The sequence below is a fragment of the Schistocerca americana genome, chromosome 5 (genome assembly GCF_021461395.2).
Source record: "Schistocerca americana isolate TAMUIC-IGC-003095 chromosome 5, iqSchAmer2.1, whole genome shotgun sequence".
In the NCBI taxonomy this organism is placed as follows: domain Eukaryota; kingdom Metazoa; phylum Arthropoda; class Insecta; order Orthoptera; family Acrididae; genus Schistocerca; species Schistocerca americana.
The window spans coordinates 20,875,946-20,903,467 of NC_060123.1; the positions used below are offsets into that span (position 1 = coordinate 20,875,946).

At 38.2% G+C, this 27,522-nt stretch overlaps 1 protein-coding gene across 1 annotated transcript in view; it reads left to right on the top strand.

Moving 5' to 3' along the window:
• Positions 1-27,522, top strand: part of LOC124615580 (laminin subunit alpha-1-like) — a 1,154,169-nt gene that overhangs the window by 1,032,006 nt on the left and 94,641 nt on the right. The window contains exons 24-28 of the mRNA XM_047143565.1: positions 4,817-5,016; positions 7,477-7,673; positions 12,719-12,972; positions 18,306-18,417; positions 25,604-25,748. Of these exons, the coding sequence (XP_046999521.1) occupies positions 4,817-5,016; positions 7,477-7,673; positions 12,719-12,972; positions 18,306-18,417; positions 25,604-25,748 (908 nt within the window). The remainder of the gene's footprint in view (positions 1-4,816; positions 5,017-7,476; positions 7,674-12,718; positions 12,973-18,305; positions 18,418-25,603; positions 25,749-27,522) is intronic.

A 27,522-nucleotide genomic window follows, 5' to 3' on the forward strand; every position in this document is an offset into this window, starting at 1 on the left:
TTAACACAACCCAGGCCAGATTCTGGGCCTGTGGCAGTGTGAAATGCAATCTGACGATGTTTAAAGCAATATAAGAAAAAGATAGGTTGCTACTCACCATAAAGACAAAAAAGCAGACAGGCACAGCGAAAAGACAGTTACACATTAGCTTTTGGCCAACACTTTCTTCAGAAAAGAAAACACACACACACTCATTCACACAGGCAAGCACACCTCACACACACGATTGTCATCTCCAGCAACTTGGACTGCAATGCCAATCTGGCATTATTTGTTCTCCTTGGAGTGTACACAAATTGATTCAATCATTGTGACGCTATATGCAGTACTGAGATTCATTTGAAGAGATGACTAGATGCTGCCCCTGTGTCCAGTGTTGTCGTGGGTCCACTACTGTCACTACTACTTTTTCTGCTACCATATCAAGGGAAGTCATAACAGTGGTCATCATGCTGACAGTCATTGGTGTTAAAGATGTAATTGTACTGACCACACATATTTTTGCCTTACTAAGGGCAAGCCTATTATGTGGCTGTCACATGGTTTTATGGTGGGGCTGCTGAGATCCTGCGTGGTATTGACTGTGACCCTCCTGAACCCATTGATAAAATATTTGCATGACACTCGTGAGATACTGACCACCACGAGCAGCAATATTGTGGTATGATAAACAACAATCTTGATAGATCACTTTCCTGTGTTTATCATATTTTGACACATGCTAGGAGTTCTCCTTCGTACACGAGGTATAACATGAACTTACAAACAAAACAGCATTCAAATGCTATTTCTGGATGAAAACCCATTGTGTAATCTTTTCTTATGTTCTGTTGCTCGTACCTACTTTGTGTGGTTCTTTTGAAATGCTAATCATTTGCATATCCAAGCATCTAGTACACTTTATGTCACTGTGATACTTGTTGCATGCTGCCTTCACAGTGCTGCAACCTTAATGGCCCAAAATATATAATGGAGACAATAACAAAGTGGAGACTAATACTCTTAAGACATTTATACAGAATAGATGACAACAGGTTAACTAATCAGGTCCTCAGGTATGTTTGCTAAAAGAAGTCAGCAACAAGCTGGATTCAAGAGGTCTTTGGTAAAAGAAGTCAACAGTCAACTATAAACTGGATTCTAGAGGTCAAAAAAGGCTTATGAAGAATCCTAAACAGTGACAGTTTTAGAAGAAAATCATGACAGATGGAAGCCTTCAAGGTAGGAAGGAAAAGAAATAAGATTCAAATGAGCTGAAACATATTAAAGGGATGAAGGAATACTGTATGGAAAGGAAGAGAGAACGGAACGTGAGATCTTGAAATTGGCACAGTCTCTCTTTTTTTCTGCATCATGGGGAAAAAATTATGTCAGTATTTTTTTAGGTGGAAGAAAGTACTCCATGAACACATTTTTTAGCTGTTAAATGGGTTTTTGTTAGATAGTAGTTAACTTCCTTCACTAAGTCAAATATGGAATATTAACCTTTTTGTTTGTATTCTATGTTTGGTGCTAGTAAGTACACTCTAGTATTGATAATACATATTCAAATATTATTTTGTTGTAAGCCATGAGGCAATGTCCTATGTAGACATGTTGCAGTTTTATGACATCATATCCTGAAAATCAAAAGCTGCTTCTTCCTGCACCCACATCTGAATTTATGGATTCTTTTCATTTGTTCCCTAAGCCTTGCTAGTCCTAGGAATCTCGTGGCATAACTGATTTCATTCATACAATTATGTAAAGGCTAGATTACTACTCACCATTAGGATATGTCGAGTTGCAGACAGGCGCAATAGAAAGACTGTTTTACATTAATCTTTCAGCCAAAGCCTTCATCAGAAAGAAAAACACACACACATTCACACAACAAGCACACCTCACACACACGCGCGCGCACACACACACACACACACACACACACACACACACACACACACACACACACACACACAGAGAGAGAGAGAGAGAGAGAGAGAGAGAGAGAGAGAGAGAGTGTTTACTTAAGATTAACAGTTATATTTCCAACAGTAGTAGCAGACTCCATTGAAATTGCTGCCAGTGATCTGTTTCTGCGATGAGCATTATTGTGAAGAATAAATACAGGATAGCAAAAGAGTCTGATCATGACAACAAAAAAACATTTTGTTGCCTGGATATTGTGTTACAACAGATAAAGTTAGCATGTAAGAAATAGAAATGATTAGTGTATGTGAATTTTTGTAATCAATCTACAAAAGGATCAGGAGATAAAATAATGCCACACAAAGGTACTGAATATGTTGTATATGAAATGGCAAAAAATATGGCCTTAGGGACCTCACTTTGCCACAATGTCACAGCCAGTTCAACTTCATGGAACTCTTATGGGCTCAAGGTAAGGATGATGTTCTAAGGAACAACAAAAAATGTACTCTGACACAAATGGAAAGACTGACAAAGAATGCTATAAACCAAACTTCGTCATCAGATTGGCATAATGTTGTAAGACACTTGAAGGAAGTTGTAATGAATAGTGATCAATAACATTGAACAAATTATTATTTTATTACATTCTGACGTTTCTGGTGGCTACAGAGACAACAGCAAAGATATAATAGTATACGTCTTTTAGTGGTATAATTGTTAGCTAAATTCAGTTGTGTTCATTCCCCACAATTTTCTGTGCTTTTTTTAGGTAATTTGTTACTTTGCTACATCTGTGTGACTGGATACCAATTTTATTGCTGTTATTCACCTGGAATGTGTGATTACTGTATCTTATGCACCACATCTGTGCAGCAGCAGTGGGTCTACCTACAAAAATATTGGCAACAGCCAGTAAGGTGATGTGTGTCTTTTGTGTGTGTGTGTGTGTGTGTGTGTGTGTGTGTGTGTGTTTGCAGCTCACCATCTCATGAGCACGTGGCATATTGTGCATGAGCCAGCAACTCTGCTCCCCTCCACTGCCATCTGTCTATCACAAAGTAATTTTATTCAGAGTGTAACAATACTATGAAAAGGAAAGTTGCCACTCATCATATAGCGGAAATGCTGAGTTGCAGATAGGCGCATGTATCTGCGTCTCAGCATTCTGCTGTTTGGTGAGTGGCAACTTTCCTTTTCATACTATTGTTACACTCCATCCTGGATTTTTCATTGTTTGATTAATCGGAGTGTAATATGATAAAAACTTGTTCATATAATGAAAAAAAAAATAGATTTCTACTTAAAGATAACACTTTGAATTGCATACAGGCACAACAAAAAGACTGTTACACATTTAGCTTTTGACCAAAGCCTTCTTCAGAAAAGGAAACACACGCATTCATTCATACAAGCAACCACACTTCACACACACATGACCGCCGTCTCCAGCAGCTCGGACCGCAATGTTTTCAGAGAAGACACACATGAAAGTTGTGAAAGTGTCCAGCTAGTCTCCCCGCACCTGGGGTTTTGGGTGACTTTCCTGTAACACTCTCCATTTCCTAAACTTTGCCAGTCCTTTCTCTTGATCCCTCTTCGTTCCTCTTCAACCCTTCTGTCGCAGGAAGGAGCCACTGGCTCCAAAAGCTTGTGTATTTTTATAACTTTCATATGTTTTCTCCTACCACAGCGTGCCGAGTAGATTTTTTATATCCATCCAATTATATTGTGTTTTCAAAAATTGATTATTTTCATGAATATTGACATTGGATGACAGCCATTATTTATTTTTCTGACTATTCAGCCATTAGGTCTCCTATTATTCCCTGTATTTGGTAAAGAAAGTATGTATATGTGCTTAAAAGACCCTCATGTATGAAAACATGATTTTGAACCATATAATTAGTAACTGCTGTGGTCTTTAATTTGATTTTGTCATGATTGTGGGCAGATTTTGCCTAACACTTTAGAGATCTGTAGATCCATCATATATATCAGTTGACTTATAGCCTTTGGGTGTAATCTCCCATTGCATCTCTCTTCGTGCACACCTTCAGTGAATACAGTGTAAGGGCCAATATTATATTGTTCATAGAAATTTTCATCAGTGTCTTCTATCTTTAGCTAGTGATGTTGATTTTCAGTGATGGATGTAACCATTGCTGTGCTTGCAGCTTGTGCAACTGTCCAGGGCCGTCTGTCACACAGGGAAGTATATTGGCCTTATTGAGTAGTTGTAGGTCCTTCCACTGTTGCTGTTTCATAGGTAGTTTGGTGACAGGCATCTCTTGGTTGGTGGCTAATTTGACTTCAGCAGTGGATTAATCCATACTGTCTTCTTTAGTATTCAGGAACTGAAAAGCACTATAAATAGTGTTGGACACTCTTCATAGTGCTACAGACAAACGATAGAGTGGTTGGTGGTTCACCACCTTCACTGTTCTGGCCACTGTGCATCCCACACCCATGAAAGAGTGGACAGATGAAAAACGGCTTAACACAGTTTTAAATTTGTCACCACAAAACCAAAAAAATATGTAAAAATCAGGTAAAACCAAAAAGCAAATTTAGAGTGTGATCTCCATGGAATTGTTGTTGCAGGGCAATTTTGTATAAGCCATGTTATTTAATACCATTGTGTTGTGTCTCCACAGCAATGTTGCTACTATTAAAGTTCCACCCTTGTAATAATTTATCTATCCATAATTCTTTCTTAAACAGAGGTCTTTATTTTGCCATTTTCAGTGTCTTCTTCTATCATCTGCAAGACATTGTAATATTACCATAGGTGGAACAGCCCTGACCTCCTTCCCCAACACAATTTATGTATAGTGACTGTTTATTCTTTTATTTTAGATAGATACATAACTCATATTAATAATTAATGTTTTTAATTGTGAGGTAGAACTGCAGCGAAAATACCAGTGGTCAACACTGTGATCGGTGTGCAGAAGGCTTTTATGGAGATCCAGAGAGGGGTTCATGTCTGCCATGCCCTTGCCCACACCCAGTACCAGGAGGCAATTTTGCAGTCAGATGCAAAGTAACACCAGGACATGTTCACTGCCATTGTCGCCCAGGATACACTGGCAAAAGATGCGAAAGGTAAAACAAATCAAAAGTTTTTGTGTAAGAAATAAATTTTTGTTGGGGATGATTGTGTAATTAAGAAAGAAGCGAAACCTTACACATCAGAGATCCTTCAAGTGTAAAAACTCTGGACGCACCTGACAGAAGAAGGAAGTCACAGAAGTCATTTGTAGGATTTAGAATTTCATTTCTTTTTCATGACATTATAAAATGTATGTAAAAAATTCTTAGGGAAGTGAGATTCCAAATACTACCAACAGATATGTATAAAAATAAGAAAATTGATATCTTCTTATAATTTCGCAGTTTTCTCAAGTGAATTTTTTTGTTTATGCAGACTTAATACACAGATTAGGAATATTGTCATAGGGGAACATGATAGTCATCTTGTAAAATTTTTTATTTTACTTTTCAGCCTTTGTTTACTCAATCAGAGGCTAAAAGAAGAATATGAACTTTAGTTATAGCCGACATAGTGGTGTATGGGCTTGATATAAAAAAAAAATGCCATGATGTATTAGATAACTGATCTGAACAATTTTGCTACATTTACTCTTTGATAATATTGTAAACATAATTAATTCTGAAGTAAAAATCATTTGGCTCCTGATTGTGATCTGCATATGATGTTTGTAATACAGTCTATACTGACTAAGTAAACTATTTCATGTTAGATATGCAAATAAAAGTGATATTGTATCAAAGTCCTCAAACAAATAAAATGTAGTGGGAGTCTGTGGCTTTGAGAATAGTGTTTGTCAAATTGCATTCCAGTATCAAAAATGCGTATTTCAATTCTTTTCCTGCATTTAAATACTCACAGTACTGATCAAACAATAACAGAACAACAATGACTTGACAACAGTTTGCTGCTGACTGGGTTTGCATGGTCACACATACCTTCAGCTGAGTTTGCATTCTTTTACATTTTCGGTTCAGTTGTGATTTTTCTGTATAGTGGTATTAGTAATTTTGCTAACTTGAGGTTCACATGGCTTGCTAATAACAAACATGAATAAAGGTACTGTTATACTTTTGCCAGACTTCTTACAGCACTGCTAAATGCAAAAAACTTATGAAACTGGAGAAACATATGTTGTGTTTACAGTTACTGACATGATTTGTTGAATCCTCTCTTCAACAGTTAAATAGTATTCCATTCTCTAATATGCAGTTTGTATAAAAATTTCAGTGCCCGTGAAATATTGGTATCAATAGCTAATTTAGGAGTTGTGCAGCTATTGTATTTCCATCGAAATGGATGAAGCAACAGATATTCATTCTGACATATATTCTCATTACCTAAGAATCGATATTGATGAAATATTTGTGGTACTGTTTTTACTTGAACTCTTAATCATAAAAGTGTAAAATGTGACCACCACTCAGGGATTAGGCTTTAGGCCTGTTCGACTGGCCGACTGCTGCCTACAAAGCAGCAGGAGAAGCGATCTATGTTGTGGGAAATGTGATAGCTATGTCACTAATCCTGCCAGCCGTTATTGCTAGTAGTTGAATCCTGATGGTGCCATTGCTCTTTTATTAAAGCAGCTCTTCATTTGTCCTCATGAGGCTAAGTGAATCCAATTCCAGACCATTCTACCTCAGAAAAAAATGTGACGAGGTGCCGGGAATCAGAGCCAGGTCTGCTCTGAAGGCAGCCATGCTAACCAATTGGCTAGGGATGCAGTACTTAATCACAAAGCGGTTTGAAAATAATTCAAATTAAAAAGAATAATGAAAATCAATAAGGCAATAGTTTTAAACAACACATTTGTGCTTAACTTTTTAAAACAAAGCATGCTTTTATTTTGAAATAAATTTGTGATCTACAGTACTGAAAAGCCATTGATTTTGATTAAAATTTGAAGAACAGAGAGACAACTGGAATTATTTCATTGTGATTTAGTTGGGCACACCACTCTACAATTTTAAGACAACGTTTTCTTTCTGATGCATTAATCATGGTGACCCTGTGTTCGGCCATGATGTACAAATGTACTAAAATGATCTGCTCGATAGTGGTCAGTATAGAAGTAAAGTTACTCATCTGTATTTGGTAAAAGATATTATCATTCAAAGAACTCATTATCATGAAATCAAATATAAGAGAATTAATGAGTCAATAAAAGGGAAGGAGAAGGGGGTGTGAGGGGCATGAAAAGAAACTCATGATTATTTCAGGTGGGTCAAAGGGGTGAGTGAGCAGGTGTAAAGAACTTGACAATGTCTGTTTTACATTGACTCACATGAATTAGATAGCTCAAACAAGTATAGTATTAATAGATATTCTTGCACTAAATTGCTGTATGTTCTATGTAGAAAGAAAATAATATAAAAGTGCTTCATCCTGTGTGCATTTGTGTTCTTTTCATCAGTGAAACAAAATAATTATTGGGGACCATAATTTATTCATAGGAAATATGTGCTTTAGAAAAATACTCATTTATATCTTAAGTATTTTCCTGATTACAGATGCAGCTATGGTTGGTATGGGTTCCCACTGACAAAGGGTGGTTCATGTGTTCCTTGTAATTGTAATAAATATGGAAGTGTAAGTGATGAATGTGACGAAGAGACAGGTCAGTGTAACTGTCGTACTGATATAACTGGCAGGGACTGCAGTTTGTGTCAGGAAAGGCGCAACATTCTGACCCAACGTGGCTGCATGTGTAAGTATTAAAACCACATATTTGTGAGCAACCACACCCCCACCCCTCCCAAAAAAGTAGAATCTCTCTCTCTCTCTCTCTCTCTCTCTCTCTCTCTCTCTCTCTCTCTCTCTATATATATATATATATATATATATATATATATATATATATATATAATAGAGGGAAACATTCCACGTGGGAAAAATATATCTAAAAACAAAGATGATGTAACTTACCAAACGAAAGCGTTGGTATTTTGATAGACACACAAACACGCACACAAAATTCAAGCTTTCGCAACCCACGGTTGCTTCATCAGGAAAGAGGGAAAGACGAAAGGATGTGGGTTTTAAGGGAGAGGGTAAGGAGTCATTCCAATCCCGGGAGCAGAAAGACCTACCTTAGGAGGAAAAAAGGACAGGTATACACTCACACACTCACACATATCAATCCGCACGTATACCTATACCATACATGTGCGGATGGATACCATACATGTGCGGATGGATATGTGTGTGTGTGTGTGTGTGTGTGTGTGTGTGTGTGTGTGTGTGTGTGTGCGAGTGTATACTTGTCCTTTTTTCCTCCTAAGGTAGGTCTTTCCACTCCCGGGATTGGAATGACTCCTTACCCTCTCCCTTAAAACCCACATCCTTTCGTCTTTCCCTCTCCTTTCCTCTTTCCTGATGAAGCAACCGTGTGTTGCGAAAGCTTGAATTATATACCTATACCATACATGTGTGGATGGATATGTGTGTGTGTGTGTGTGTGTGTGCGAGTGTATACCTGTCCTTTTTTCCTCCTAAGGTAGGTCTTTCCGCTCCCGGGATTGGAATGATTCCTTACTCTCTCCCTTAAAACCCACATCCTTTCGTCTTTCCCTCTCCTTTCCTCTTTCCTGGTACTTTTAGTCAAAAATGTTTCTGTAGATATATATAAAGAACAGTGTTATGGAACCACTGGCTGTCTTCAAGCCATGAATTAACATTACAAGTGAAAGGAAGATTCCTTGACATCAGATATGTGTTTCTTAACCGTAGCATTTCTCGCATGTCATGTGTATCTGATAGATGGTACAACTAGAAAAAGAGTTGTATATTTGACAGCAAGGGACCTCCTTTAAGCATGATTTAGTGACTGGAAGATCATCACTTGACCAAAACTAGTTGTCTGGAAGTAAATTATTATTACATCATCTTCTGGTGGTACCAAAGAGATGTTTCGTTACTTTTTGTATCACTGTGATTTACCCACATCCCTGATCCAGTAGAGAACAGAGAATCAGAAGGAAAAAACTTAGCAAGCCTCCATGTGTGTTCAGAATACTCTGATTTTGGAATGTTTATTTGCAAAAAAAGTTATGTGTTACCTCACTCTTTTTGAACACACTTTTCTAGAATTTTAATTTTCCATCACTTAAAATGTAGAGGACCCATTTCTGGAACCCATGATGCTATCTTCATGAATTAGCAGTGAGAGCCAAAGTCCAGCTTCTCATACAGCGGGAATAATCTCCAGATTACTGGTCTCTGTTTTTGCCCTATGAACTTAGGTTCTTCAGAAAACAGTGTCCATTTCTCTATAGTGTCACACAAGCCGTATGTGTCTGCTAGGCGGTGTCATAAGACAGGACCAGCCAGAAATTCTACACGCGTGTGATGCTCCTGCACATGTGCAACATCCGTGTCACAGCGTGCACGCCGCAGCCGTCAGCGTTCATGTAGTGCATGTTTCTATGCACAGATGTCGCTTTATCCACTTGCTGGGATACTCTGTACTGGCGCATTCTAGTGCTCTTTCCACAGCTTGCAAAGCCAACCATGGGAAGGTATTTCGCATATTAAACATTTAAAATACTGTCACAGTCTACTCATTGAGACGTCTACTTTTATGTTAACAGTTTAACCCAGTAAGACAAGTAATACGGTTAACAACTGTGGGTTTTTATTAAGGCAGCTTGACTGATAGCACGTAAATACACATAATGTTTTTGATCTAGTATTTAAGAAAGAGAGCACTTAGCGACTTCCAGCAAACCTTATTCATGATTTCAGATAACATTAAACTAATGCAAGGTTTCCTATAACTAATTCTCAGTGCCTTCAGTTACACACACATAATTTCTCTCTCACTGACATCTGAACAGAACGATAACCGCAGACCTCTCTATGATTACCTGTTATTTCAATACCATTATTGCTATATCTTTCATCAGTTCCGTCTGAAATCTGCATAATAACCGACAATTAGATGAATGTTATGGGGGAAAAAAAAAAAAAAACGTAAATGTAAGTATACATTGGAACAATCGATTTAATGACCGATTTTCCTGATAATAATGTAACATGGAGCAGAATGAGGCAATAATGCACAGTTAGTAAACAATGATTTTTAATTATGAAAGGAATAGATTGGGCACAAATGCACGGCTCATTGACAAACGCAAGCAGTTGCAAAGATTTTCATCACTTATGCCTGATCGAAACCTTGATTTATTCATTTTCATCACGGAGAAAAATCTTTCACAAACATATGTGGACCCGAACAGGGACATAACTCTCGCGGCTTCTCGGTGCAGGCGTGGAAATTCTTGTTGTGAAAAATTTTTGTAGAATTCTTTTGTACTTTGCACTGCAAGGAACTTGTCTTTCAGTCTTGTATTGCACTGTAGGTCGATCAGTTCCATCTGTAGATCATTTGGAGCATCTTCAACTGATGACAAGAATGGCCGAGCAAAGAGGCATATGACAGGAGACAAACTCGTAACATCTGCAAATTGTGCTCGAAATTGTTCCTAGATATTTACAATTATTGACACGTATTCTTGAAATCTAGCACTTTCGTGGACCAGTCCAAGAGTTGGGAAATGTGCAGTGTTTTCTGTCAATAGCTGGCTCTCCCAAAGTGCAAGCTTCCTTTCAAAGGCATTTACTTTTTCCAGCATGTCAGAAATTAAATTATTTTCACCTTGCAAACTGATGTTCAGGCTGTTCATGTGAAACGTAATGTCCACGAGAAATGCAAGGTCTGACATTCAACAAGGGTCTTCCATTATAGGTTCACTTTTTCCCTTCTCATGTAAGAATGTTACTATGACGCAAATGCAAATCAAAAAATATTTTCAACATTTTACCTCAACTGAGCCAGCATACTTTGGTATAGTAAGGTATGTCACCGTGCTCCGCTCCTAATGGCTCCAAGAACCGCCGAAACTGGTGATGCGTAAGCCCATGTGTCTTCAGATAGTTTACAATACACACAACAATGTGCGTGACGTTTGCTAACGTTACTGATCTTGCACAAAGCGCCTCTCGATGCAGAATGCAGTGAATTCCATTCAACGTCTTGTCTGTGCGCCCCAGCTTTTTGTGCATCCATGCTGTGAGTCCTCTCTGATGGCCTTGCATTGATGGTGCTCCATCTGTGGTCACTGGGACTAACCGACTCCATACCGACTCCATCAATCGCTTGCTCGACAGCCTGGAGTAAGTCCGCACCTGTAGTAGTGCCTTTCAAAGGTACTAAGTCCAAAACGTCCTCTGTTACACAAAGTGTGTTATCAACACCACGTATGTATATCACAACTTGGGCTGTATCTGTAAGATCTGTTGCTTCATCGAGTGCAGCAGAGAAAGCAACAAAGTCTTTAGCCTTATTTATTAGCTGCCTGTGCACATCGCTGGCCGTAGCACTGATACGTCTTGTCACTGTTTGTTTGTATAGACTGATTTCTTGAAACCTGCTAATGTTCGTGGGACACACAAGTTCTGCAGCATCAATCTGACACCCTTTCACAAACTCCCCTTCGGAAAAGGGTTTCCCAGATTGTGCAATTCTTAATGTGATTTTAAAACTTGCTCGCAGTGAAGATTTAGTGTGGTTGTCATTCTGGAAAATTGAAAACACTACATTGTACAGCGTACAGTAAAATAGACATAAATGTAACACAAGAAACTAAGAGTTCAAGAAGTATCAGTTACTTTGATGTACAGTAAAATCGAGTTGATGTGTCTCATCCATTTCTTTAAGGACATTCAATTTTGCTTGCCGTTCTTCACTGTTGAGTACACTAAACTCGTCTTTGTGATATGTATTGTAGTGTCTTTCAATTGAAAACTTATGCTGGCTGCCTATTATTCGGCGGCACAGCAAACACTGTGAGTTTTCGCCAACAGCTACAGAAAAGAATTGCAGTTCCCAGTCATTTTTAAATGACTGAGAACATAGAGCTCCCATCCTTTGCTTTTTCTTAGTACCTGCCATTTCTCAGTACTTCTCTGTTAAGGTTACGGTCACCAGGGGTAAACGAGATTGGGTATGTTGCACTCTTCCTTGTACCACATAAACAGGGAAGTGGAGCCGCTGCCGTTCATTCAGCACACATGTCTAATAACAGATGTCGCTGTTGCACATGTGCAGCATTTCCGCACGTCTGCACACTGTGCAGCGTTTGGCCGGCCCTGTCATAAGATAGACATCTGACAGGCCTAGGCTAGTAATGAGTAGGTACATAGTTACTTATTTTGTGCAGATGAGTTTTCTTAACGATGGGATGGTGGACACTACTGTTTCCTTTTTACTGTCAGTTCTGGATTTGTTTCACTATCCACTATTAGGAGTGAGAGCAGAATATTATCCATTCAGGTAATTGGAATTTTGGCTGGACTGCCTGGAACCTAATGTCATGTAAACAGTTGGCATAGTGGTATGAGGGAGAGAAATCTTGAATAATCATACAGCCACACATAAATTAGTAAGTGAGAAGTGAGCTCATTTGTAATGTCTGATTTAATTTGCAATTAGAAAGAATAATATAAAATTACTGCTTAATCTGTAACACAAAACAGTCTTTTGTTTCATTCAGTGTGTTTTCTCCACTAATTAATGATATGTAGTAGCCCACCATAGGCAAAGTTATTTAATTTTTTACCATTTAATTATAACAGATACAAGATAGTCCTTCCCTCTTAGTGAAGTACAGTTGTGGAAGTAAGGATATTGCTACTGTTACTATCCCTTCTTGTTTTTGCTAATTTTTTTTACTGTTTCCTTGTTTGTTGCAGCATGTGATGATAAATGTACTGGTGTACTGCTTGATGAACTGGAGAATCTAAGTTTTATTTTATCAACAAATACGGAGCACCTTTCGGCTGGTTTTGTACCACCACCCTGGACTGCCTTAAGGACAATTCAAAATAATTCTGATAGCCTTAAACAAGAACTTGACGAATGGATCACTGTAATAGAAAAAGTGAGATCACTTCCAGCTGGTTTTGGAGAAGAGCTAAGGAAAAAAGCAAAAGCTCTCACGAACAGGGTATGAAAATACATATGGCATTTGTAAATATCACAAAAAGATTTTGGAGTAAGGTTGTATGTTATTAAATTGTGTAAATGAATCCTAAAACATTATGTAAAGGCTGTACCTCTGTGCATGACATGTTCATACATCAACATTCTTCCTGGAAATGTAGGAAAGTATGATGAAATGAATGATTTGTTGCCTGAAATACACCATATTCATTTAAAAATACTTCAGTAGCAATTTCTGCCACAAATTATTGCCTTCATCATAAACAATTTGTGGTGTCCCATAGATGCTGCATTACTTTTCAGCTTTCTGCCATTTCCTCTGCTGTAGCTATACTTTGCTACACTGATCATTGATGTTGTGGATCCATCTTTCCATTTTTGCCTAGGATTTTTCCCTTGAAACAATTTTTCAGGGAGTTATGCAGAATTAAGTAGGTAATCACTTTGTTTTTAAGTGCTGTTAAGCAGTGTTGATTTTCTACCAATTTATCTTAGATCAACACATTAGGTTTAGAAACTTCCTGGCAGCTTAAAACTGTGTGCCGGGCCGAGACTCGACCAGTAAGTTTCAGATCAGCGCACACTGCGCTGCAGAGTGAAAATCTCATTCTGGAAACATTAGGTTTTATTTCTGTTCAGGAGAAGTAAACGAGAAACACTACCCTGTTATATTCTGTGACTGTGCCACAAAATGTGGAAGTGTGTGGCATAAAATTCCACTTTGGATACTTAAATATTCTGGTCTCTTGTATGCATGGAGACTTACCTTCATAATAACACAACTTATCCAGCAGAGGGTCACATTTACCAAACTAACCATGGGAGTAAACTGAAATGCAGAGTGGGGGAACATCAAGTGTACAGCCCAACAGAGATCAGATTCAGGTCTTGTCCTGAACTTAATTTATGTTAATGACCATAAAATGACATTAAAGCAGGGATGCACTAAAGCAATAGCCACTTTTTATTCCCTGGCTACTGTACTACACCTTCCCCTACCTCAGAAAAGTAGTTTTGGAAGTAACAACTTCTTGAGTTGTTGAAAATCAGTGTCCACACAATTTTTATTTTGTTGTAAGATAAAAGGAAGTCATTAGGTAATAAATAAAGAGAACAAGTTGTTAATTTGATGTTTTGTCTGGTGGGCTGTGTGACAGCTGGTGTTGTCACATTGAAAAATGATGTGAGTTTTGGCTGTTTTTACTGATTTCAAGGATGACTCATGAATTAATTATTCTTTGATCTTCTAAAACAATGATAACAAAGCGTCCAGTGTAGCCAGAGAAATGAGTTGCCATTTTCTTGGAAGTGCTTTGCAAATGAACCACATTTGTTCTGTTAAGTTCATCGTTGAGCATCTTGACTGCTACTTTTATTCTGGCTCACACAAATATCTCCAAGTTTCATCTCCTGTTACAGAATTCTATTCAGACTTTGCATTTCCTCACTTGAATTTTCTTAGCATTTCCTTACACGCAGTGACACAGCCTCTTTCCGAGATTCGTTTATGTTATGCAGAATCCAATGGGAATAGATCTTTAAAACATAGCCACAGGTTCATACAAAATCAATTAATATGCTCACAGCAGACTCTATCTCTCAGAGGGTAACATGCTACTGTTCTTCAATTGTTTTGCATTAAGCATTAATACTTTCTGGAACAGCTGATTTTGGCTGATCTTTATGATTTCATCACTGATGGAAGCACCACTGTGACAGATTTCTGCAAACCAATTGCAGACACCCTTTTTGGACAGTGGTTGAATATCAAAAGTTGAATGAAGTGATTTGAAGAGGCCTTTACAGAAATCACAAATAATAATCCAACAAAAACCTTAATGTTAAATCACCATTTTTTTCACAAAAGTGTTTACTTAAACACACAGTTTAAACAATCTACTTGCTGCTTTCTGATCTGGCATTCTTTTAACAGTGACAAATGACAAGTTTCAAAATAATAACAATCCCACATCTCCGCAGCTGTTGTTCTGACCTTGTGGGATTCTTATTTTATTATACTCCAGGCAGGTCTTCGAGCTGAGTTCTTGGCTGCTTCAGTCAGTTGTGTCACAGATATTCTTTGCCTCTTTGTTTGAGATTTTTTGTAGTTTGTCCAACACATGAGACGCCGTGTTGGCTCAGAATACTATTTACACCCAGTTTTGAAATGTAATGCCTCTGAATTTTTTAAGTGAAAACTCTTAAAGCTTTTTAAATAAAACAAACATTACTGACATTCTGCTTCTTTATTCTGCGTTTCTACGCACTTATTTGTCACCAGAGTTACCCTGGTGACAAACACATTTCTCCCAATAAGAGTCCAGTTTGATGTTAATTTAAAATTTTCCTGGTGAATTAAATGTTTGAAGAGATTTTGGGATTGCAGTCAATTATCGCAAACTTCACTCCATCATTTTTCAACTGGAAATATTGTGGAGTGAAGTTGATGACTGGCTGCAATTCTGAAATCTCTCCGAACAAGAGACCACTTTGTTGATACTGTCCCTGTACAATGTCTGACTTTGTTGACGAAGTCACAACCTGCCTCTGCTTGCACAACTTCATCATTATCAAAGATAAGTCCTAAAGTTGTTTTTAAGTTTTGGAAGTGGATGAAAATTGGATGGGGCCAAGTCAAGACTGTACGACGGATGATTTATGACACTGAACCCAAGGCATCAGATTGTTGCACATGTTGCAGCACTTGTGTGGGGTCTGACATCATGCTGAAGGAGAAGGTGCTCCATGTGCAAATGAACTCCCTGAATTTAAAACTTGATTACAGCATCTGTTTTCACGCACTGACAGTTATGTTACACACTACGATTTGGAGCTCTCTAGTGGCAGAGGGCTGCAGATATGTAGACATGAAGAATAAAGATGTTTAATGTTAATAACATTTGTTTTATTTCAAAAGCATTAAGAGTTTACACATAAAAATTGGAGGAATTACTTTTCCGCACACCCTCACAATATGGCAGATTTCCATGTTCTTTCAATGCAGAAACCTCTTGAATGTTTTCGTAATCAGCATGTTTGAGTAGTGTGCAAACTGAACCAGTATTTCCACACTTTGGTCTTATGGTTAACTTTCCTACATCTTTTTTTTTTAAATTGTCAACTTTCACATTAGAACTGCTGATTGCTTCTTCATTGTGACTATCACTTCCAAATGTGTAGTAAACTGACTCAAATTTTTCAGATGAATGAGTTTAACCTGTGCATAAATTTGCTTTATTTTGACACTAATGTAGCCATTCTGCTATTTGCATCTTCTAATACTGAACAATGGCCAGTGATCATCTTGTTCCTAAGTAATCTGACTCTGCTTGGTTTTTCTTTGGGTTTACGGAATCAGTGAAACTAGATTACAGTTTTTGGCAGGACACAGTTTTCATCTGCATGATGTAAACAACAATACTGTGATTCTTCACCTTCTTCTGGCCTGTAATTGTGTAATGATAACTGATGCTTTATAGGTATAGTTATATGAGGTTTGAGACTTGTGACAAAGGAATATATGTTTCTGAGACATAAAAGCTCACAAATACAACTGTAGGCTTGCTCTCTTTAATTTAACCATCATGCCATTCGTCATACACTCTGAAGGTTAATTAGCACCAATAATTCATCATTGCTTGTGAGTTTGTATAATAGATCAGTTCTCAGATACTTTGATTCAGGAAAGACGTACTTGCTGTTCTATCCCATGTTATCATTAGATGTACATGTACTTATCTGACAACACTTATTCACAAGCACCGTGTACATAAACAAGTCATGTTCAACCATTAGGCATTAACATAAAATCTCTGTAGCTATTGCTATATGTATTTAATTATTCCTTACAGTTAGGTTTGTAATACCACAACTCCTCCAAAATAATAATAGCTGCCGAATAATTGATTTTGTTGCCGTAAAATGTGAATGTTACATTTTTCATCTGTTCATCATTAGAAATCAGAAAGGCTGTCCATAATGATAAAAGGAAGTAGGTGAGACGATCCCAGTTGGAATAAAAAGAAGAAGAAACCAAATGTGACATTTACTACAATAAAAAGAAATCTTTATTTGGAACGTTGCACTCGGCCTTTTTTTTAAAAAAAAAAAAGTCATACATGCTTTCTGTAACAACACAGACTACAGTTAGTGCTCACTGCCATTTCCAGAGTCCCAAGTTTTGTACACTGACATCTGTAATCAGTGGCCTGCCGACACAATAACTCCCAAGCAGCAGCAAGATATTTCCGCAGTTCAGGCTGCTCTCACAAGGCAATGCCTATGCTGAGCCCGCTGACCATCTTTCGCGAATATTCTGCATGATACTGGAACTTGACAGAAATGCTTCTCCTGTATGATCAGCTCCAAAGAACGCTACTTAAACACCCAGACTAGCCGAGCAGGTCCTTGATATGGCAGGGCTATGTTGTGACATCCACCGTATGTCATTTGTCACGACAAGGTCCACTGACAGTCTAAGTGGTACAGCTTTGCTGTGCTGTGATACTCAGTCTGTGTCAGTCGACACTGTCCTTAAGACTCAGCCACCACTGCCGTCATAGAGCCTCAGGCTGCCGACTGCTGCCTGGTTGTCAGCTGCTTGGCAGTTTTCACTGTGCTACCACCTCATAGTCCGAGGTACAAAGTGAGTGCTAGCCTGTTCCTCCTCTTGGGAGTCTGACGGCAACTGTGCCACTTTCCTAGATTGCAGTCCCATGTTCAGCACCCTGGTCAGTTCCAGCTGAGCTGTTCTGCCTGGCTCCAGTGATCAGTCACCATGTTACTGTCCCACCATCCTGCTGCCTGCCAGCTGCAGGCTCACAGCTCTATGTTGATTTGTGATTTGAAATAAAGAATTTAAGCAACAAGTTGGCTTTCTGCACATCCACCTAGCTCCAGCAGAGAGCCACTCGCCCACCGTTCTTGTCGACACCCACAGCATTTCATTTAGACATTAATGACGAATACTTCATTTCGGCACATTTTATCGTTAGCTTTTATTTTCAGTAATTTACCTCAGTTGTTCCTATGTGAGTATCGCTTACATAATTTTGGCTCACATTATTTGTTTAACAAGTAGAATAAAAAATTGAAGAATGAGTAACTCATTTCTTGCCAACACTTCTGCGCAGATACTGTTTTAATACTAATCAGATAACTATTGGAAAATAGTATTATAGACTTATAGGATGTTGGCATTGTGACTATTTTGTACTCGTAATGACTAATTAAATTTGTTTTACTAAGGAGATGCATTTTTGCTTTGTAACTTGAAGTAGAGTAACAACATTTTACTCCGAAGAACTGTTTGTGAAATTATCTTTAGTCAATTTTCAGGTAAAGAAACTTGAGAGGAATTCAAAACACGCAGTGGAAAGCGCGGTAGATGTTAGAACTGAGGCTACAGCTATCCAGAAAGAAATTTTACAGCAACGGACAGAAAGTAAAGGTTTGTAATTGAATGAACAGCTGATTATTGTACAAAGAAATTGAATGATGTAAGTAGAAAATGGACAAAAGAACAATACACGACTGAACTATATTTTCTGATGTGTCAGTAGTGCTTTAAAATGTATATATTTTTGCAACAATTGTAGTAATACTGTTGTTAATACTGGATGTCTTCTGGATGAGATGAGTATTCATTCTTAGTTTATCTCACATAATCCATCTGCCACAAATTTTGGATTAATTCAGATCCATTATTAGCTGTAACTGGACAGCTGATATTCTAGTTTCTTTAATAGGCTATGATCTCAAAAAGAAACAAGACATATCGTGCTATAATTTTCAAAACCTATGAAAATCCACTGACATCTGTGATGTTTGGATTAACAGTGAGTCTGTCATATTAACCCTTTCAGACCCTCTGGCTACAATTGTGTACATTTACAATTACTGTGTCTTAGTTGCAATAGAAATGTTTTTTCCCCAATGGAATCCTGAGGTACACGTTTGTGAATGTACGAGCTTTTCATCATGTGCAGCTGGTTCCAACTGTTGGGTGTCACTATGAAAATATCGGCAAGTCAGTATAGCACTGCGCAGCAGGTTGTGACCACTAGAATTCATGAAAGTGGTCAGTTTGCTATATTCCACTGTATAATTGAATATTGATAATTGATATTTCTAAAAACAAAGATGATGTGACTTACCAAACGAAAGCACTGGCATGTCGATAGACACACAAACAAACACAAACGTACACACATAATACAAGCTTTCGCAACCAATGGTTGCTTCATCAGGAAAGAGGGAAGGAGAGGGGGATTGGAATGACTCCTTACCCTCTCCCTTAAAACCCAAATCCTTTCGTCTTTCCCTCTCCTTCCCTCTTTTCTGACGAAGCAACCGTTGGTTGCGAAAGCTTGTATTTTGTGTGTATGTTTGTGTTTGTTTGTGTGTCTATTGACATCCCAGCGCTTTCGTTTGGTAAGTCACATCATCTTTGTTTTTAGATATATTTTTCCCGCGTGGAATGTTTCCCTCTGAATATTGATATTATTATTTTCCATCCCCCAGAAAAAATTCAGGTCTGGAGGGGTTTAAACATAGTTCAATTATTGTCAGTTTTGGAACAGATAAATAATTAATATTACACACTACTGACCATTAAAATTGCAATGCCATGAAAGCTGCATGCAACAAACATCAAAATAGAATGGAGTATATTACACACTTAGATATACAAATCATTAGCATTTCACTGCAGCTACACGAAGTAGGTAGGTAACACTATCTACATTCTGTATGTGAGGTAAGATTATGCAGAGGATGTGTCATTCAGAAATTGCATTTGAATGTTGTTTGTTAGTGAGAAGATTGTGTTATGCCTTGTGTAAAAAGGAGAAGTAACTAGCTGCATGTCTGAATTTGACAACAACAGGATCATGGGCTATTGAGATTATGATTCATCATTTCACAGTATTGCTGCTCATATTGGTCAGGATCCCATGACCTGTCATGGTATACCTGATGTAATAAACAAGGCGGTTGAGTTTAGGCTTGTTCCGCACACCTATATCACACATTCTCTGACAGCCAGTGAGTCTTCAGTATTGTTCTGAACAATCTGTTGTGAGTTTTGCAGCCACTGCAAGCATTAGGCTTGATCTTAGCAAATTATTTAGTGAATTTTTATTCCATTTGTAACAAGTTTTCATCACTTATGGTGGTGGTAAGTGACAAATCCTGCAGAAGAAAGCAAGAGACATAATTTGCGAGATACATGCTTTGTTCAAGCACAAAGCATGTGCATGCATGTATCGCAAATGTCACTTGGAACTGCCAACAATGCAACTTCCGTCCATGCATTGACCTGCATGAATCGCTTTTGTTTGTGAATTGGATTATAATATGGAATTGATGGCTACATGAGAATCATACTCAACACCAGACAGGATCTGAGTAGCTCTGCACAGTTAGTTGCCAAGAGGACAAACATTTTGTTTGCTCGGCTGTACAGTATTGTACAGCCCCACCACATACCCTGAGTCAATAAATGCACTTGTTTGCTACAAGACAAGTATTTACAAGGACAGTGTGAAGAAGTCAGGAACACTACAGACTATAAGCATGGAAACTGCTATTCTAGCTTCCTTTGATGTAGCAACAGAAAGAGATACACTAACAGTGGTGGTACCAATGACAACTCTGGACACAGGAATGGCACCACGTCTTCCTTCCAGAGTCTTTGTTCTGTGTACAAATTGATAAGCATACTGGAGCCTGCGTGTCTGCCTCAGCTACAAAGCACACCTGGTGCGGCGGGGCGGGATTGGTCGTCCGTTTTTGTTAACGCTATTGTTCAGTCCACCTACCTCGATAGGATTCTTGCCAATGTCCCCTTCATTCTGCCGTAGCAGATACGTGCAAGGCAATGTAAAGCAGTGTTGATGAAACCACCACCTAATACCTACCACACAGAGGCTGCATAACTCTAGTTGAAAGTCAGCTCCTGAAAGTTCATGATTAAAAAATCGGACATTTGGGACCTTCAGTCTACGTGCAGAAAAGCGATTAAAATTAGATTAACTCTGCTTTTTATTCATACTGAAACACATGAAATGGATATCAAGTCCGTATTTAATATGGTAACACATTATCATTCAAAGTTCACTGTCTGTCTAACAAATATTCACTCAAAAAGCAGCCAGAATTTTAGTAAGTCCGACCCAACTAATTTTCACATTCTACCAGTCACAGACCCACAACTATTTGCAAGTTAAACATTAAGGCATTTCAGTGGTCTTCTTCATAAGAGGTTCTCTCCAAAATATTTGTACAGAACACAAAACATGCCACGTGGAGTTGTTACTATGTTCAAAAAGTTCACACACCCATATATCTCAAACTATTCAATTTAGAAACACCAAATATTATTTAAAAAGTTCATAACTCCAGTCACTTCAGTCACGATATGCTTGAACCGAAATTAGCTCACTATTTCCTCATCTTACAGAGTATTTTAAGGGGCGATCTAACAGCGTGTTATCCGTAGACCGGCTAGCAAGCTACTCCTCTCAGGGTACTCTCCTATATGCCCACTCCTCTTTTTGTGCAGGAACAGCTTAACTCTGATTGGCTGTTGATCTAAATGACCAATCAGAATGTTCCTTCCAGATCATTCTCGCAGCAAATCTTGCCTTAGCCAATCACTAATTTGATAGTAAATAATGTCAGCAAAACTTCAATTTCTTGTATTTTGTTTAATCAAAGTAAAAAAAGTGCAAAATTTTCTTCAAATTGCTAAATAAGCTTATTCCGCCTCTAACTATCATTCTGGCTACTTTTATACAAAAGCAAGCACACAACATACGTCTCCTGAATCGCGGATGCAACATAAGTTTCCCATGGTTCGTTTGTACAACGTTTTACATAAAATGAAATATTAAATTTTAATGTATGTCCCACAAACACTCTCTCAATCATTCTAATGCACACACACTGCAAAATATAATCAATAATTTTGACCGGTTTTTGTATTACGTAATGCACAGTGACTAAAGTTTTAAAAATAAAATTCTAATTAATTGATTTTTATGCACTGGTAACTTTGGAATGGCTTCAAATGATGATGAAAGTCACTCCGTTATTGCTCCTAACTTGTTTTTAAAAAACAAGCGTAGGTTTTAGGAGTTTATGTAATTCTCTTTATCTCCAGAACTATAATATATAAAAATCTGAAATTTTGACAGCATCATTCCATCAATAACAAAAGGCTGTGTACCATATGTGAACAAAGTCGGATAATAACTAATATGGATTATGTAGATGCATGGAGGGTATGAATCTTCATATCGACTGAATGTTACGCTATGCAGCTCTCACAGCAGGCAGAGTCAGCTGTACTGTTAGCAAAGCGAAAGAAAAAAACATAGCCATCGTGCAGCCTCCGTGCTGCGTGCCTTACTGCAACGAATGTCATCTCGTAATAACTTGCTACGTTATACTGGTACCCACAACATATACTTTTGCCAGTTGAAATAGAGTCACTACTATGTATCTGCCACCAGCATTACACACTGCCAGTTGTTACTAGTGTAAGAAAAAGCTATGCCCGGTTGTAGGAGCACTCTTAGCCATTGACCTTAATTGTGCTTGTGACCCGTGTCCACGTGCCTTTTTGACCAAGTCACACTCCACCATTGCCTTGTTGGGCTCGGTAATGGTATCTGTACAATGGGCACTGCATGTAAGTGAAGGCTGCTGAATGTACTTGGCCAGACCTGCCCTCTGTCATGGCCGCATTCCCTTAGACTTCCCAGGTCATAGCCCAGTATACCTAGTTTCCTCCGAATTCTTGATCATTGATCCTACAAATACATTACTTCTCATCTGGTATCACTTCTTTCACTATGCTTGATGATCAGTCATAAAGGACACTAGTGCATTGTCTCTGTCCCACATCTTACACTGCTTCAAAATGCCCATTATCCTGAGGTTGCGAGACCAGGGAAGAGTAGTTTCACACTATTTTATGGATAACCACTGTGGTTTACTAAGGGGTGACATCGTTTCCCAAGAGGAAACTCTGATACAGAACTGTTATTCTTGGCGCAGCACTTCAAACAAGTGCCCTAGCAGTTATTTCCAAGTCTCCCTGCATACAGTGTCATTATGGCTGTATCAGAATGTGGAGATTCTGAGATGGGCCATTGTTGTTAAACTGCACAGGTCACCATCAAGCAGCATGGGGTGACATACCTGCATCTGTCATTGAAGCACAGTTTGACTCGCTGTCCGGCTAGGTTAGTGCCATGGCTGCTGCCGGAGCTGGTAGCTCAGTGTACTAAATTTTGCACTTTGTATGTGCCCAACTCAAGTATAAATTTAATAATGCATCCTTCCTACTATACTGTATACACTTAAGAAGTAAAATTTTGTTATTTGCTATCTTTCCTTGTGCTGCAATTTTAATGGCCATAAGTGTTATTTATTTAGTATTCCCAAGCAAATACCTGACTGTAAGGCTGTTAAAGCATTCTAGAGCTGTGGCAGCTAACTTGCGAGGAGCTGGTTCACCGCATGGCGGTGGAAGAAATTTGCACCCGCTGTAAGTTTTTCAAGTTCTGGAAAGATGGTGCCATACTGTTCCAGATCATCATACTGTGCTCCAGTGTCATGAATTAAATCCCAGACTTTACTTCAGGGTCTTATGCAGAGATGTTACACTACATTGTTTTGTGGGGATGTTAATATGGGCACCTTTGAGGTGGCATTCAAGCAGAATTTCTATATATTACTATTGTATTTTACCCTCTTCCCTCTTTTCTTTTCCATAATCATCCACAGAAAGACAATCTCGACATTATAGAGTGCAAGGCAGCTATCACAGTCTGCCACACAGCAAATAAACACATGTAACTTGCTACACCGAAGAAAGTCAAGAAACTCCACCACAGTACTTCAGTTTTCCATATTTGAGCTCTGACTCAGCACTAATTTTTACTACATTTTAATAACCTAGTATTATTTAATTGCAACTTTATCACTTTATCATATCTGTTGTAGAATTATTACTGAAGGTCCATATCAATTCTCCCACCTAATGACTAGTTAATTGTATCATGGTGACAACTCAGTCAAATGTAATGGGGTTGGTGGTTACTGCATTTACTGTGTGCCTGACAAATTACCTTAAATGGGCTAAAGTGCTTGAACTAACTTCCGTTGCAGGCTTGTGGAAGCAACAATAGCATGTTTTTGGGCACATCACTGTCACATACTACCCAGTTCATAGACACTTTATACTTCATACTGTATTCTATCAGTGGCATGAAATTTTTTGAATCACTGTCTTTGTGGTCTATCTAGTTTCCACTTGTTAAATTCCTTTATGGTTGGGGGGGGGGGGGGGGGTACCTGAAAAGCTTCACCCCTTGCTTGAAATATTTTTTAACAAGTTAATATAATGGAAGGAAACATTCGACGTGGGAAAAATTATATATAAAAACAAAGATGAGGTGACTTACCGAACAAAAGCGCTGGCAGGTCGATAGACACACAAACATACACACAAAATTCAAGCTTTCGCAACAAACTGTTGCCTCATCAGGAAAGAGGGAAGGAGAGGGGAAGACGAAAGGAAGTGGGTTTTAAGGGAGAGGGTAAGGAGTCATTCCAATCCCGGGAGCGGAAAGACTTACCTTAGGGGGAAAAAAGGACAGGTATACACTCGCACACACGCACATATCCATCCACACATACAGACACAAGCAGACATATTTAAAGACTTTAAATATGTCTGCTTGTGTCTGTATGTGTGGATGGATATGTGCGTGTGTGCGAGTGTATACCTGTCCTTTTTTCCCCCTAAGGTAAGTCTTTCCGCTCCCGGGATTGGAATGACTCCTTACCCTCTCCCTTAAAACCCACTTCCTTTCGTCTTCCCCTCTCCTTCCCTCTTTCCTGATGAGGCAACAGTTTGTTGCGAAAGCTTGAATTTTGTGTGTATGTTTGTGTTTGTTTGTGTGTCTATCGACCTGCCAGCGCTTTTGTTCGGTAAGTCACCTCATCTTTGTTTTTAACAAGTTAATGTTGATTTTCCCACTGATTTGTAAAATTAAATGCAGTTACATAAAATGTGTGAATCATAGAAAATAAAAGTGTAACAACATACTTTCTAAGGACAAGAATGTTGAATATTTGCAGATTTATGCCACAGATAATGTAACAACAAGACATTGTGAGGACAAGAACATTTGCAGATTTTGAAGCATTGTGGAAATTTCAAATATACAATACACAAAAATTGTTCCAACTATGGAAAAACGTGCTTTAGTATTACATTCTGTGTAAAAATCTGGCCTAAAGTAATGCAGTGTGCAAACTCTTTTGACATGATATTGCAGAGTTGCATCCAAGATGGTGGCAGGTGCCATTATATGCATTTCTCCATTGTGTATCACTTTCCATTTAACTGTTATTTACTCTGACCAGACTTTTGATTTATGCGTTATACTGGAAATACTGTACTATGCCCCAGTTCAGCCACGGGTGTAATATGAAGAGCAAGAAGCATATTCATAAATACAGATTCATTAACATCTTTATGTGATTCAGCTATTAATTCCTTCAGTTACAGCATCCGAGTCATGATTAAACAATGTAGTTTGTCATTTATTTTCTTTCAGATATAATTAAGAAGCTGCAGAATTTTGGTAAAGATGGGACAGCAGTAAATATTGATCTAGCACTTCAAGAATCTCACATATTACTTGATAAGATAAGGAAAAATGACCTAGGAAAGAGAGGACAAAATGCACTTAATATACTTAGGTGAGTATTTGATCTGGAAGTAAGTGCTAGATTAGTAAATAGTACAGAATCTGTCAATTAAATTTCAGTATTAGAACAAGTTGTATGCACTGAGAAGTTTTTAATCAAAAATAGACATTTGTTTATATTATTTAATAGTTCAAGATGAAGGTATAAATTTGCAAGTAATAAAAATACAGGCTTTATATCCTCAGAAGGACCACAGAGACAGATGAAGGTGGAGAAGCGATGATTAATTTATGTATGGAGGTGGTGAAAGCAGAGGGAAAACAGACAATGTGTTAGCATATGGTATTATCTGCACACTTGTCCTTTGTTTTATCTACCTAGTCTTAAATCAACAACAACAAAAAATTTGCACACAAAGGGTATGCTTGATATAGCTCTTGTTGAAAGAGCCAATCAGACAATAGCAGTGTACATTGTTTGTGTGTGACAAGTTAAAATGATATGCTGTTATAGAACTCAAGCCTTATTATCTGCCTTGGGGATGTCTCATTGATTGACTTATTTTTTACAGCTTCAGTGTGTTGTAGCATTTCTGCCATTACTTCCAAACACCAAAGTGCTTTTCACTCTATGATAAGTGAATACCTCCTCTCAAAGTGTGGATGTAGCAGGGAATTTGGTTCTCTCACAGCGTCTGGACAGTTACTGAAATTGATATGTTATGTTACTTTGTAGAGTATTTACTTTGCACCCATTTCTGAACTAGTTACTTCACTATACCAGAAGTATACAATGTCCAAATTTCCTTTCTCATACAGTTAATTTTAACTCTTCATTTTGGCTTCTGACTAGGAATTGTTTCTCCACTTCCTCCAGTTATTGCTTCAGGCCACTTGGTGCATCTTGTGCACTGTTTGTGCTGCCATATTTCATGTGAGCATGCTATTGACCCCTTTACACTGATTTAGTGATGTATTCTAAAACTTATGGCACCATACAGTTGGTATGAGTTCATGCCAATAGTATTTACTCTCTTTATTATATGTGATAGGTCTAAACTCTTAACTGTAAAATTTAAAAGGAATTGGCATTTTTTTTAAATTACGAGTAGACTCATTCACAATTACACTTAAGACAACAGGATACTAGCTGTGGATTGACATTCTGAAAGAAATCAGGAGAAGCAGCTAAATGCGATCTTGTATGGGATGTTCTTCCACTGCATCAAAAGGCTTGTTCACAGGGTGGTCCAGCCACAAGCATTTTTTAAAAAGTCCATTCCAGCTCAAGACCACATCTTGTAAAAACCTGACACATTTAGTGATTGTCTTTGGTCTTCAGAATTTGTTGCTATGACTGCCTTTCATAAATTTTACAAACAACTCTCCTTAGATGTCATATTACTAAATGACTTCAAAAGATTCACTAATGAATAAGAAAGCTACTTCTGCTGCACACAGGAATTTCAGTTAATTTCTCAAAACAAAGATGAGGTGACTTACCGAACGAAAGCGCTGGCAGGTTGATAGACACACAAACAAACACAAACACACACACAAAATTCAAGCTTTCGCAACAAACTGTTGCCTCATCAGGAAAGAGGGAAGGAGAGGGAAAGACGAAAGGAAGTGGGTTTTAAGGGAGAGGGTAAGGAGTCATTCCAATCCCGGGAGCGAAAAGACTTACCTTAGGGGGAAAAAAGGACAGGTATACACTCGCGCACACACACACACATCCATCCACACATATACAGACACAAGCAGACATATTTAAAGACAAAGAGTTTGGGCAGAGATGTCAGTCGAGGCAGAAGTGCAGGGGCAAA